Genomic DNA, 15,965 nt, shown 5'->3' on the forward strand with positions numbered 1-15,965 from the left:
ATCTAGATAAGAAGTTTGCGCTCTGTTTCCTTTCATCCATTTCATCTTCTTCCATATTTCACTTGCGGCTGAGGCGTGATCCAAGGAATCGCAAAATCTATGCCAACTATCCCTTGATGCTTTTTTAATCATTTTTCGAGAAATTTGGACGCATTCATTTAATTTAGCTAAATTAGAAGGAGTTGGGTTTTTTCTGAAAATTGATAGGGCTAATCTTCGTTTGGCGACAGAATGAGACAGATTGAGTGACCAATATGGTTTTGGTGTAAATTTAGAAACAGGATTTAGATTAATTTTTTTAAAAGGGATAAACTCATTTGCAGCCTTATTAATATTATCAAGAAAACTATCGTATACTAACTGAGGTTCTCGATGTGTATTAAAATTAGAAAAGGATTGTTCTAAATATGCTGTGAATGATTTCCAGTCGGCTAATTTAAAATTACGTTTCCGCATAAAACTAGGAGTATAAGGGGAAGCAGTAGAAATAATAATTATTAAGTGGTCGCTTCCAAGTGTTTCATTGGTTATCTTCCAGTTAAAAAAACATGCTATATCCGATGTTACCACTGAAATATCTGGCGAGCTTTGTTGAACTGTACCACCCACCAGCTTTACTCGTGTGTGACTGCCATCATTTAATGATAATAAATTATATTCACTGATGGAATCATAGATTTGAGAGCCTCTGGCATTAGTTGTGTGAGACCAAGTAAAGTGATGCGCATTATAGTCTCCTAAAATTAAAGTTTTAGAATTAAATTTTGAAAATAATAAGTCCCAGTCCTGACGGCAAGTACGCACCCACTGAGGACAGTACACAGCGATTAAATTCTGAATATTTTTACAATTAAATATCTTGACATATAAAATCTGAATATCTGTATTTGGATGATTAAAGTGACATAACTGAGCTTGTACAGATTTATGCATAACAATACAAACCCCGCCATAGCCATCAACTCGATCAGCCCTAAAAATCCTATAATTGTTGATTTTAAAAGGAATATCTGAATTCAACCAGGTCTCACTGATCACAGATATATGAATTTTATATTGAATTAACAATTGTTCTAACTCTAACCGTTTAGGTTCGATGCTCTGCGCATTCCATTGCATAATATTAATTGTAATATTTTCCTTAACATTATTATAACTAGACATTATTGGGATTTAAAAATGATTCAAATAATTTATTAAACAAAGAAATATCCGAAAATCTATGCATTATTGTTGACACTCCCCATTCTACAAACATACAAATAATTGTTTTAACTTTCTCGATACAACTACACCTTTTAGAAAATATAATATTTTTTATTTTGTTAATTAATTCTTGAAACGACTCACTCCTTGAATTCGACGTTGACTGAGGCTCAGAGTCCGATTGTTTATTAATTTCCTCTTCAACTGTGTTGTACCTATCTCGCGTGTTTATGTATAACTCCGCACCACTAGGTTTAGCTCGGTGACGCCGCGGACGCAGTAACGGCCAGACCTCAGTACGGGGTCGTGCGCCGTTGAGCGTAGACGTTTCGTTCTCCGCCAAGGTACATGCGTCAGGTTTTGATGAAATTGAAAAATCACTGTCCGATGAAATCTGCTCTGATGAACTACGTTTCTTCCTTTTATTATTGGTCTCGTTATCTTTATTAGCTTTGTTATTATTTTCTAAAATGTTCATGTAAATATTATGATTAGTTTCTTTATTTCCGTTATATGACAAAGATACACGATTTGAACTAGGTGAAAAAGGAGCTACGTACATAGTTAATGCTCGACGATATGTACAGTTGAATTCCGACATTAAGGCTCTAATCTTCTTTTCTTTTACGTATACCGGACAGAATTTGGCTAAAGACATATGATTTTCCCGACAGTTCACACATTTGAAAGTAGTTGTTTCACAATTAGCATGATTTTTTCCACACTTAGGGCAGATAACTTTAATTGATGGGCAGAACTTTACTACATGACCAAACCGCCAGCACCGCGAGCATTGAGTAACAGGGAAGACAAAGGGTTCAACTCTTACTCTTAAATTATGTATGGTGATATATTCCGGTCTTGAACTCCCCAAAAAACACAAACGTACTGTTTCGCTCGGTAACCACCCAGATTCTGACGTATTTCTTCTTGATAATCTTTTTACAGAGAGTATTTTACAACCGTTACTGCTTTTTATGGATTCTATAAGCTCTTCATCTGACAGCTCAGGTTCTATATCCCGTATAACTCCATACGATGACTGTACCTCCCATGTCTTGTATACTTTCCAGCCATTCTCTTTAACACTATGACAATTTATTAATTTTTCTGCATCTCTTAAATTTACAAATCGAACCAATACCTTAAAGGCATTAATATACTTTACATAGTTTATACCAATAATTTTTTCTTTATCAAAAAATTTTGCTAGTGAAAATTGTTTAGGCAACTTCTCAGAACTGGTGATACAAATATCAAATTTCTCAATTTTTCTTCTTTTTTCTGATCTCGATAAAGTCCAATCGCCGTCTATATTCCCATCACCCTCATCCGTATTGTGTAAGTTCTTGTCATTATTAATTAAGTGGGTTTCACCCTGTGTGTAGTCTTCTTCCTCCATATCTTGCATAATTATATTAATATCTTCAAGTTCATTATCTTGAATCGCACCTTCACTCATACTCCATAAGGTTCTATTTTCGACACTAGCCGAGTGCGCTCAAGGGCGCCTTTGTTTACTTAAAGAAATATATAATACAATGATCTAATGCGTGCACGTGTTATTGACTCGAGACTGAATCGACAACTGGTTTTTTTTTTTTTTGTTTGTGAGCAAAATTATTGGTATTCAATTTTAATGGAATTAAATCTTTAGTATTTTATCACTCTCAATATTTTTTCCTTGATATTTTTCCAATGGTTGTCGTTATATATATTTAAGAAAGTTATAGTTTTTCTTATAGATTAAATTTTTGTCTTAATCAAAATTAAAATTAAATTTTAATCTGTGAGAGATCTTATTTTAACAGTTGACGACGCCTGCAATGCAAAATTTCCATCAATAACGGAAACCAGAGATTTGGTTTACACTAGGAACGTAATATAATTCATAAATTCTGCAACGTTTATGGATCAATCATCACCATGACTTGTAATCATTGATTTTATTATCGTAGTGGGCATTCTATATTTTTTATACAACAAACAAGCGTACTTTCCACCTGATGCTAAGCGGTTATCGTAGCTTATAGACGCCTGCGATACCGAAAGCATCGCAAGCGTGTTGCGGGCCCTTAGCCTAGCTTTCACAAATAAACATGAAGTGCATTATCATCAGTTCTCGATAAGTCTACTAAGCTTAAATGAAATCTGAACCTTTGATCTAGGTCAAAATAAACTCCAATGGAGTCAGTTACAAACATAAAAACATACAGGTGAAGCTAACAAAAAGCGTGTAAAAATAAAGCAACACCATTTTTACCGATAAGACACACATCTGAAAAATGTCAGTATCGGTTAACGCTTGGAAGAGAAACAGAAATGAATTTTAAATATATGAAAATCGGTAAAACAATACAATTGCACTGATAAATTTCTCTTTGTTCATTAAATACAATTTGTAATGTACAGAAATGCAAATAAAATTGAGTTGAATTTGTGAATTATTTGCAAACATGTCGAATTCGTGAATACTCGTAACACACCTAATGGAATGGATCATTATTATGGAAATTTTCAGACGCATAATAATATGCGATAATGTATCACATATTATTTTAAAGTATGTTCGGGTATATACGTAAAACATACACTGATTGAAAGCGGATTTGAGTGATCTAACTTAATAAAAATATTTTGTTTAACATTTTTAATATAATATCAAAAATCGAACGTTCTTATCTGTTCCGAACGGTCGATTTTTGATATGATATTAAAAATATTTAAAATTCCCTAATTTGTGGGTACACAAAAAATAAAAAATACGAAATATTCTCTTAAATTTAAAAAACAAACTGTTTGTTTAGAATAAAAGTCAATTTCAAAATATTCTTGCGAGTACAAATCTCGAAATAAAATAATTGTATTTGCTCGCAAACGAAAAAAAAAATCGACTTTAATTAACCGACTTCCAAAAAAGAAGGAGGTTCTCAATTTGACTGTATTATTTTTTTTTTATGTATGCTCGGAATATTTTTCTTTATCGTGCATGCAACTCTCATGACAATGTGTTTGGTGACATTGACATGTTTAATGTTAACTTAAATAGATTTAAATCTATCACGATGAATGTCATTTCTCGATGATATTTTAATTTAAATTAATTTTAATTGTAATCTTAATATCTGATATTGTTAGAATTCTGTCACTTTTTTTGTTGTCATTTTTTTTTGTTTTCAATCATATTTTATTGCCATTTTAATTTGGTATATGAAATTATATATCTAAATTTAGACCCTTAGAGTTGAAATTAGTATGCCTTTTTTATTAATGTACTAATTGCTATTATTTGTGCTATTATTATGTGAAGACTTAACTGGTAAATGTATATCACTCAAATTTTATTTTTAATGTATATCAAACTGTATGTCTTCCTAATAAACATAAATAAATAAATAAATAAGTATGTTACATCAGAATTTTTGACCGTGTGGACCGATTTCGACAAATTTTATTTTAATCGAAAGGTGGTGTGTGCCAATTAGTCCCATTTAAATTTATTTGAGATCTAACAACTACTTTTCGAGTTATATCTAATAATGCGTCTTTACTTGACCCTTTTTTCGTCGACCTTCGTTGTATTATACCGCATAACTTTCTACTGGATGTACCGATTTTAATAGTTCTTTTTTTGTTGGAAAAGAGATATCCCAAGTTTAGTACCATGATAAGGAAACCAGGATTTGATGATGGGATCCTAGAGAAATCGAGGGAAACTCTTGAAAATCCGCAATAACATTTTATTGGGTGTACCGATTTTGATAATTCTTTTTTTGTTGGAAAGAAGATATCCTTAGTTTAATACCATGATAAGGAAACTAGGATCTGATGATGGGGTCCCAGAGAAATCGAGGGAAACTCTTGAAAATCCGCAATAACTTTTTACTGGGTGTACCGATTTTGATAATTTTTAATTTAATCGATAGCTGATGTTTGTCATGTGGTCACATATAAATATTGAGATATTGAGATCTGATAACTACTTTTTGAGTAATCTTTGATAACGCGTAGTTACTTGACTATTTTTTCATCTACGTTGTATTACTCGTCGATGTAATTGAAGTCGGTTTTTTTTTCGTTTGCGAGCAAACACAATTATTACATCGACAAGTAGTAAAACTAAGGTAGACGAAAAAATAGTCAAGTAAATGCGCGTTATCAAAGATTACTCAAAAAGTTGTAATCAGTTCTCGGTGAAATTTAAATGTGAACACATGATAAATATCAGCTTTCGATTAATTTAAAAATCATCAAAATCGGTACACCTAGTAAAAAGTTATGCGGTATAATACAACGTAGGACGACGAAAAAAGCGTCAAGTAAAAATGCATTATTAGATATAACTCGAAAAGTAGTTGTTAGATCTAAAACAAATTTAAGTGAGACCAAACGACACACCACCTGTCGATAAAAAAAAAAATTATCGAAATCGGTCCACCCAGTCAAAAGTTCTGAAGTAACATACATAAAAAATACAATCGAATTGAGAACCTCCCCCTTTTTTTGAAGTCGGTTAAAAAAAACGAGTGTGCTTTAGACCACACGACTTAAGTAAAGCTTCTGCACAATAGGCCTGCACCGTGTATATAGTAAACTCCTTTCGCCTCGCCCGATCACACTTTTCGTAACGCTCTAGTCACGCATTCAGTAGCTTACTCCCCAAGTCAAGCGTGCGTAATGAAGTTTTATTAAAATAATCGCTTGTACTCGCTTACGATCACAGATCACTCAAAAACGATACGGGCGTTTAATAGTTTAAGTGTTTTATAACTCGCCTCGCTCGTCTACGAGGCTTCCTAACTTCATTATGAATAAATTTCATAATAAAACTACGGACTACTATACTAATGTAACGAAAAGAATTTTCTAAAAGGAAATTTTCTTTCGAAATTAAGTGAGTTTTGATATTCAATCAGTCGAACTGACCTGACATTGTGTGCAAAAATATAACTCTAAAATGTTAACAGATGATTACTCACAATGGGAGTTTTAAGTTTACAATTCTATTAGAATATACGTATGTAATTGATTATTACATTTTGGAGGTGTCGATCGACGATTCAGCCTGACATATCCCACTGCTGGACATAAGCCTCTTCTTCCATATATGAGAAGCATCGAAGCGTAATTTTTGTTTGTTGGATATATTCCCTATTATGAGTAACGATCGCTATCAGGTATGATGGAAACTGGGTTCGACATCTTAACGTGCTCTCCGAGGCACAAATACAATGGGGAGACCCACAAGGACAGGCATCCAAACTGGAAATAAAATATTTACACAAATATAAATAGCAATCCCAAACGGGGAACGAACCCACAATAGCCGGCGTGTCAACGCCCAAACGGTGCACGCATCACTACACCAAATGTCTAATGTCATTAACCAGAGTTTCTGCAAAGAGACTAAAATATCGGGAATCTCAAAATAATAATGGCGATAAGCTCCGTTAAAATTTTAAAAGTACTCGTAAAAGCTATTTTACTTGTATCGATGTTATCTGGTCACTTCATAATTCTTACGCTTCAGCCTATAATATCCCACTATTGGGTATAGGCCTCTTTCCCCATGTAGGAGAAGGATCAGAGCTTAATCCATATCCATAAGATAAAAACTAGTTTGTTATAAAAGCTTGTGAGATTTACCTTTATAGATAAAAAAAAAAGGAATCTGATTGATTTTAAATATTTAAAGTTTTTAAAGTAGGTAACTATATATAAAAACTTAAATCTCTCTGCTGAAATTCATACTCATATTTATGTATAGGAAATGAGCCCCATTAGTGATTGCCATCTTGTATGAAAACGTGTCTTATTTTTGTACGGGGTGCGGGTGACGGGAGGCAACGGGGTGATGGCGACGTTGCGAGCGCAGCGGCCGCATATTGGATAATTCTATTAATTATTATCATCCACGACGCCGAGCCGGCCATACTACTATTATTTTACCCGCAACGCCAAGCCATCCATAGTTTTTGTACCTTTTGAAGTGAAACTTATTTAGGCGCATGAGAGTAAAATTTTACGGATTAAACGGCAACGTTTTGGTGAAACGGCAACGTTTATGTCGATGGCGCTGGAACGGAAATCTAAAGCTTTAGATTTCGCTTCAGGATGTAATATCCCACTACTGGGCATAGGCCTTTCCCCATATAGGAGAAGGATCAAAGCTTAATCCACCACGCCGCTCCAATGCGGATTGGTGGATATATTCCCTACTATGAGTAACGATCGCTATCAGGTGTACATGATAACAACCGGGACCGACGGCTTAATGTGCTCTCCGAGGCACGGTGGGGAGACCCACAAGGACCGCACAAACACCCAGACCATGGTAAACACCTGTATGACCAATACAAATGTTTGTCATGTGCGAGGATCGAACCCGCAACCGCTAGCGCAACAGGTACAATCCATGGCTGTGACCATTGCGCCAACGCGGCGTCATACGCGGCGGCGACGGCTTTAGATTTGTATAAATATGAGACTTAAAAATTAGTTTGCCAAAGAGTACTTCTTTATATTCTCATTGTAATACACAATACATTAAGAATACAGTTCATTTATTAACCAACGTACGGGTGCCCAGTTTTCCCTAACCACCGCGGCACAAGACACTCGCCCCAACATTTATAATAAGTAATATTTTAAGACGACTTTGTAAATATAATCAATAACTACGCGGGTGAAGCCGCAGGCGTCCGTAATTATTTTCATGTCAGCAACACAATATAAATCTTTGTGAGGTGGTAAAAGTAAATATTTTCATTCATAAAATAATGTTTTAATACATTCTGAAAGTGCTGTGAATTACTTATTCAATAACTTTTCTCAGGTTTTGTTTACATTGCTCTTCGTAAGAGTCGAACAATAAATTGTGCCGGTTCATAAAAAACTTAAAACTTTTACTGTTTGATTATTATATAAATCAAATGTGATAAAAAATATGAAAGGTTTTAATGTAGGTACTTTGAAATTATCATTGTAAAAATTATACTCATACGATAAAACATAATGTAATGGGTATGTTTTTATTTGTGTATTTATTTATTTATTAATTTATTTATATGTTTATTATTTATTTATATTATTATTATATTCTTAGATAGCATTCACTTTTTTGCCTTTTTGATGACCCTACTCTGTTTTGTTTTAAAATCTCCTCTACCCCAAAGTTGTCTGGAAGAAATTGCTTACCTAGCAATAAGACCGCCTTTGTGCATATTATTATTTTGTAAGTTTTTATTTCTTTATGATACCTATGTACTTTAAAATTTATGCACAATAAAGTATATTTCTTCTTCTTCTTCTTCTTCTTCTCATACTAGCGACCTCTGTCCGTCTTTATTTGTTTACACGATAATCACAAACATATCATATACTAAAACGTCCTCCGAAACACGCTGCATCTTATGGTATATTATTTATTAATTCGATCGGTTCAGTAATTTTCACAGTATAAACGAACAAAAAAACAGGATCTCCATTTATTAGTATATAGATTTGTGTTTAATAATTTATTGTTGCTATTGAAAAAATACCACCGATTTGGAATGTAGATTGAAGATAATTTCGAAAAAAAAATATTTAGCTAAAATATATAATGAAGACGATTCCCTAAAGTAGGTTTCTTAATAAAATGACATCAGCAATATGACGTCACTATCACTCATCACATAATCACTTCAACCTAATGCTGTCCACTGCTGGACATAGGCCTCCACAAGTTCGCGCCAAAAATGGAGTGAACTCATGTGTTTTGCCCATAGTCACCTCGCTGGGCAGACGTATTGGTGACCGCAGTGCTGGTTTTGTCGCACCGAAGACACTGCTGCCGGCTCCGGCCTGTGTATTTCAAAGCCAGCAGTTGGATGGCTATCCCGCCATCGGTCGGCTTTTTAAGTTTCAAGGTGTAGTGGAACTGTGTTCTCCCTTATTCGCCTCTTACGACACCCATGGGAAGGGAGGAGGTGACTATATTCTTTACTGCCGTAGCCACACAGCAATGATGTCACTATGTTCAATATAATCATATTCGTGTTACACGTTGTGATAACTCGTTTTAATAATAAAATTATTTTTGATACAATACAATAAATTTAATTTTACAATACTTTTATCAATGACTTTAACGTTACACTCGATAACAATATTTCAATGAACACAAATTCTAACGTTAATAATTAATAGTAATGTTAAAAGTACAACGAATCGAATAAGAAATAATCTAGTGCTTTTTTATTATTATTATTTTTCTAATTGTGTAGTGCTATTGGACTTATCGGCCTTGACAGCGTCACCCAGCAGTCGTAAAGAAAAAGGAGAGCCCTTCAGGAGGGCTCGGAATGACCGTTCGTCCTAAGGGTGTCTCCTAGCGAGATCGCACCTCGGCTTAGGACGAAGTCGGTGTGGAGGAAGCACTATGCGAAGACCGCACTAAACATGGAAGAATCTTTCCTTTTTCGTAAAATCGAACGATATATGAACAATGAACATTTCGTCATATATTTCAACTATTTTCGTGATGTGCGTTATATGGTGTAACAAATAGGTTTAAACACGAATTGAACAATGTAATATCGCGTTGATACAATTTATGAAATAAAGCAGAAGAAACTCGTTAAAAACGTGTTTTTGACACCAGAAAGTATCTCGAGCCGACATATACGTTTACATATGAGCACCAGACAAGAGAAGTGTCAGCACGATGTAAAGACCTACTCGTAGCAGATCTTGGTGAGCTCAGTAGCTAAAACAGTTCGATTATAATTAAATATGTATATAGTTACATTATAAATAATTTAATGCATATCCTGGGATTTCGTAAATGTAAGGTTAAAACAAACAATGCTAGGAGAATAATTTAAAATAAAATACAAAACATAAAAACAACCTAAAGTGTAAATTTAAGAAGTCAAAAATATGACAACACATTCTCTTATTACAATTTTTTTTTTAATTTAATAAACACATTAACTGCCCCAAAAAATTTGATAGATTAAATATGAATTACTATTTTTTTAATTACATGTATATTAAAAGAAAGTCACCAAAAATATTTTCGTAGAGTAATGAAAAGTTTTACCGATTTTATTCCCTTGGGCTACCATTTCGTTGGCGAACACTTAAAATTGACTCGGTCTGAATAATTGTAATGCCTTTTGTGAATGATTTACTTAAATACGAACGAAAATCAAATTTGAAATGATAATGATATGATCATATGATAATGATCTTCAATGATATTTCTTTAATTTACTACTATTGTGTAATTATACATCTTGTGCACTGTATTTCGTTGTATTATTACTTTATCAAACCTTCTTTATAAATCTTTGGTGTCAAACAAGCGTACGGTTCATCTGAGCCCACACCTGCAAGGCAAGTCCCATTCCAAGCGTGCTACCGACCCTACCTTCGACCATCCTCAGACACTGCAGTCTGCAACAGCAGAAGTATCGCAAGCGGCCTTACCACCCCTACACCCAATCCCCCCAGGAGCTCTGCTTACCTTACACATCACAGAAATACAAAAACACTTGCATTGGCCTTGGTCCGTCTATCGCAGATGAATTAGACAGTGTCAGACAGACATTGTATCGCCTACACTCTTCAGAAAAACGCAGAGTTGGCCTAAGCTCTGCACCTCACCTCGACCTCGCTGGCTAGGTCCACAGAAACGACGAGTCGATACGTGTGGAGCCAGTTGGGCTGCAGGAGTCTTTCGCATTTTAGAGCTATGCCACGAATGCTTGACGGAGACCCAATTCTGGATTTCAAATGAAGTTTCCTTCTCCATGACCCTGATGATTTGGAGCCAGACTTATCCCTCGGTCGCCTTTTACGACTCTCACGGGAAGAAAGGAGGAGAGAAGTTAGACAAGTATTAATTAGGTGAGATTCTCTATTAGGTGCTGTACTTCCCAAGTCGGGCGGCTTAAAATTTTCTGCATACGATATTTCCTGCTCTTCTTATTCATCGATGATCACTTTAACCGGTAAAATTGTACGTGAAACTGTAAAACTAGAATATTTAGCATATTTACAATATCAAATCAGAGAACAATATATACATGAAAAAAAAGCATGAAAAATGAACACCATATTTTTAAGAATGGTGTTCATCTTACATAGTTTATGCGATAAGGCTCCTTTTAATACTTTTTATTATTTTTCGAATTTATTTTAATTTTTATTTCCTGCTGTACTATTTATATTATATTATTATTATTATTTTAAATGTGATAAATTATTTTATTTCAAAACAAACGGAATAAATATAATATACATTTTTTATTTACAATGAACAGAAATTCTATTGAAAAATGTATAAAACCTCTATCCAATCACATGCTTCTTTAGTTTTAGAAAGACCTTAATTCTTGAAATTCTTGCTACAGTCAAACCTAGCGACTATGGCCCTATAAGAGACAGGTTGAAATACTAGAGAAAATTCCTCTGGTATTTTCGACGTCTTCGAGTAAATCGCTTCTAATTACTTTGAAGGAATTCGTTGGAAGGAAAAAAATTGTTCTTTTTTTCATTTTACTGTATACTAGCTATGCTGTGTGTAGCGGTATATTAGCTAGCCTTAATCGGATGGACTGTCGTATACAAAAAGAATTTTTCAATTCTTCAGCTTTATAATGTTAGTGTAGATTCATATATTCATATTAAATAACCAAAATACTCATACGGCATATCATCATCATCATTTCAGCCAACCACAGTCCACTGCTGGACATAGGAATCAACAAGTTCACCCCAAAAATGGCGTGAACTCATGTGATACGACATATGACGATAGTTAATTTCATATATGTATTTATTAGCTGCCCGGACAGACTTCGTTCTGTCAAAAGTTTATAGTAAAAATTATTATTTTTTTTATTTTTTTTAGTATTAAAACTTTCCGTGGGCCTTAAAAAACAAAAACATACAGAAAAATAGCCGAATTGGTTGAGCCGTTCTCGAGTTATGCGCTTAGCAACATTCATTTTTATTTATATAGATATATCTTTTTCACTGTTAAAGATGCATTGTTAGTATATGGAAGAAAGCTGTTTACACAAAATAAATTTCTGGACGCACGTATAAATATTTGATAATCAACATGTTATATGTCAATCCTTTTTCATTTTACATTTTTAAAATCTAAAATACGCCATTATCAGAATATTGCGAATATATCTTGTCGATGCCTTTATTTAAATACGTTCTTTAATTTGAAGGAAGAGTTTACCGTATCTACGTGATGAACATTAAATGTTTTATTTCCTTTTATTTTATTTTTTCGTCAATTTTCCAATTTTTTAATACATATTATCCTATTCCGGACTAAAAGAAATCCAAAAATTATACTATTACTACGTATATATATATATATATATATATATATATATATACATAATAGATTTTATTTAACAATCAAAAATTTACTATCAACATTTAAGGTAATTTGGTGATGTTGATGTAGGGAACAGTAGCAAATGCTCAAAATCAGCAGGCCGACTCGACTAGGGAAGTAACTCGACTCGACAGAAGATCACAGCTATATAACACTACCCCCAAGTAGTTCCTGTGGATGGCCGGGTATAGATAGGGTCGGCAACGCAATACAATAATTATAAATAATAAATATCTACACAATACACACACAGTCGTCTGTTCCTAAAGTAACCAACTTAATGCTTGTGTTACAGGTAACAGCCGACTGGTATAGCTACATATATTTTTTTTCCGAGAAACATACTTATAAATAATGCTTCTGGTGTCGCAGATGTCCATAGGCAAAAGTAACCGCTTACCATTAGGTAGACCGCATAGACACACACACACACACACACACAGGCTGAAGCGATGGAATTAGAAGTGCGTTTTAACCAATTGTTTCGTAGTCTATTTTTATTGCCCTGTTTATTTTCAAAGCTAGTGAAAACTATAAATAAATATTACTCGTCATTCCCATTTACATGTTAAGAGCCGTGTCAGTTCAGTTTAGGGCGCGAAAAATCTCGCTAAACAATGTAAAATGTTAAGAGAATTCACTTGTTTAAAAATTAATTTCTCTCGACTTTCAAACTCTCTTTGTTAGGAGCAAGTTTCTGAAATACTCATATTAGACTGTCAGTTAGGCTGACGCGATTAGTCTTCTAATTTAAATTACAATGGGGTACTCGTACTCACTGTCAAAGTTAAGAATTGCGCTAATTGAATTAACGAATCTGAATGTATTTACAACGTGTTTACAAAAACACCTGTTGCCAGACGACGTTTACGAATCATTAAGATTTATGTATATTTACAAATATTATATTTAAGATATTAAGAATATAATATTATTTTATCTATCTTTATATATATATTTCTTGTGTGCGTGTGTATGTCACTGAACTCCTCCTAGACGGCTGTACCGATTTTGATGAAATTTTTTGTGTGAGTTCAAGGACATTCGAGGATGGTTTAAATTCACAATTTGGTCCACTGGAAAATGTTTATTGAACTAATTTTTCATTTATAAGTAGTTGTTAATTTTGGAATGTTTTACATTGGATCCGGTAGACTGCGCTACCATCGCAGCATCAAATATTAAATATCATTCTGTTTTAATTTCATTTGTCCCGACAGTTGGTGCTGCGATCAAATTGAGATTTTTTTTTGAAATTTTGTGTTATGGCAAAACAACGTTTGCGAGGTCAGCTAGTACAAATAAATAAAAATGGAGTGTCTGTTTGTAATATTAAAATAACTGCTTTTTACTAAATGCATAATATGGATGTAGGTATACACGGTACTTATACCAAAATAACACTTTTTACAATTTTTGTCTGTCTGTCTATCTGTTTGTTTTGGCTAATCTCTGAAACGGCTGGACTAATTTTGACGGGTCTTTTACTGGTAAGATAGCTGATATAGTAAGGAGTAACTTAATTTACTTTTATTTAAGGATTTTATTTAATTTTATAACTCTGCGAATTGAAAAATAACTTTTTTGTTAAATTCCACGCGGACGAAGTCGCGACACTTACACAGCTAGTTTCATATATTTTTTTTTTCCAGAGAATCGGCATAGTGATTGAACGGGGAAATGCTGCCAGCTTTCTCGGCACAATTCCACGCGGACATGATTTATACCTCAACTATTTGTAAATAGTTCTTAAGTTGTGAATTGTAAACATGTATATTGTCGATATATTCGAAATAAATACATGTTTAAGATATCAATATCATGTACTGTATGACTAACCACTCATGCTTTTCTACTATTTATTTACTGAGTTATTTTCGTTTTATTTCATTCTTAGTTCAGATTAATATGCACTATGCTTAATACAGACAAAGCTGTGCATTAGAGAAAAATAAAAAGCCTTACCTCTAAAGGTATCACTCCACACGTGACGCATACGTCAGCCACTGCGAGGTGAGTCATCAAGAGGTCAACTCTGGACCTCCTTCTTCGAGCGCTCGTCAAAGCAGCCAGTACCACAACATTGCCTATTGCCCCCACCGCCATCAAAACGCCATACGCGCTAAGCACAGCCTTTTGTTCCCGACCAGTCACTTCTTCCCATGTCCTGTTCCTCTCCTCTGATGTTTCGAAGTAGTCCCAGAATTGACGATCTATCGCTGATGTTGAAGTCTCACGCGATATTGACGGTTCCATCGTTACGTTCATTGACATTTTTGTTTATGTATGTATGTATGTATGTATGTATGTATGTATGTATGTATGTATGTATGTATGTATGTATGTATGTATGTATGTATGTATGTATGTATGTATGTATGTATGTATGTATGTATGTATGTATGTATGTATGTATGTATGTATGTATGTATGTATGTATGTATGTATGTATGTATGTTTGTATGTATGTATGTATGTTTGTATGTATGTATGTATGTATGTATGTACGTATTAGTTGTATCGTTTATGTTCGTGTAATTTTTATTTTTTGCATATTCGTTTATTTTCATTAATATTTTATACTTGCAATTTTTTTCTCACACATACACATCGGAATACACATAGGCCGAAATAAGTTCCATTTTAATACTTATTTAATAAATATGTATAGCTTGATGTTGTGTTTTCGTTAACACATTAATATTTCAATACACTTAATAGTTAATAGTATTTATATTCGAAACTCAGACACACGCACGCACACACGTGCATAAACAAAATTAACACAAAATAAAAAGTACTGCTTCTAGACGTCGTAATTTACTTTAAGCGTAAACTTTGTAACAGTGCCTGAAGTCGAGACGACATCTCGCGTCGAGTGATAACGCCAACTGACGCTACGTTCGTAGCCCGTAGCTTCGTAGCATTTAGCTTCGTAGCACGTCCACCGCTTATCAAGTACTGCCTCTGTGTAAAGTTAAATATTTATGTGTATTATAAATGTTTTTAAGTGGCGTTATAAATTATTTACAATTTAGAAGTTTTATAAAGATTTATGGAGTTTATATTATTATCATTATGAATATTTTATGCTAGAACTTCTGAGTTTGTTCCGTTGTATATTTTGTGATAATTAAATATCTATTACCGCTCTGTTATGTGCGTGTTATAAAATTTGTAATATAATTAATATACGATCATAAGTAACGATATTTTAAGTTTTAAGAGTCCTACGTATTTGATATTGAATTTTTATTTTTATTTTTAATTACTTGTGCAGTAAACCAAGAGAAATTTATCAAATAACAGCATTCTAAGAAAAAATTAATTGTTTGCTTTGGAATGTAAAAAA

The 15,965-nt window shown here is 33.6% G+C and overlaps 1 protein-coding gene across 1 annotated transcript in view; it reads right to left on the reverse strand.

Annotated features, from left to right (window-relative positions):
* LOC123658943 (adipokinetic hormone/corazonin-related peptide receptor variant I-like) overlaps window positions 1-14,887 on the reverse strand; it is a 63,059-nt gene extending 48,172 nt beyond the window's left edge. The window contains exon 1 of the mRNA XM_045594234.1: window positions 14,579-14,887. Coding sequence (XP_045450190.1) covers window positions 14,579-14,887 — 309 coding nt within the window. The remainder of the gene's footprint in view (window positions 1-14,578) is intronic.
* Window positions 14,888-15,965: the final 1,078 nt, after the last annotated feature.

This window comes from Melitaea cinxia, chromosome 13 (genome assembly GCF_905220565.1).
Source record: "Melitaea cinxia chromosome 13, ilMelCinx1.1, whole genome shotgun sequence".
Classification (NCBI taxonomy): domain Eukaryota; kingdom Metazoa; phylum Arthropoda; class Insecta; order Lepidoptera; family Nymphalidae; genus Melitaea; species Melitaea cinxia.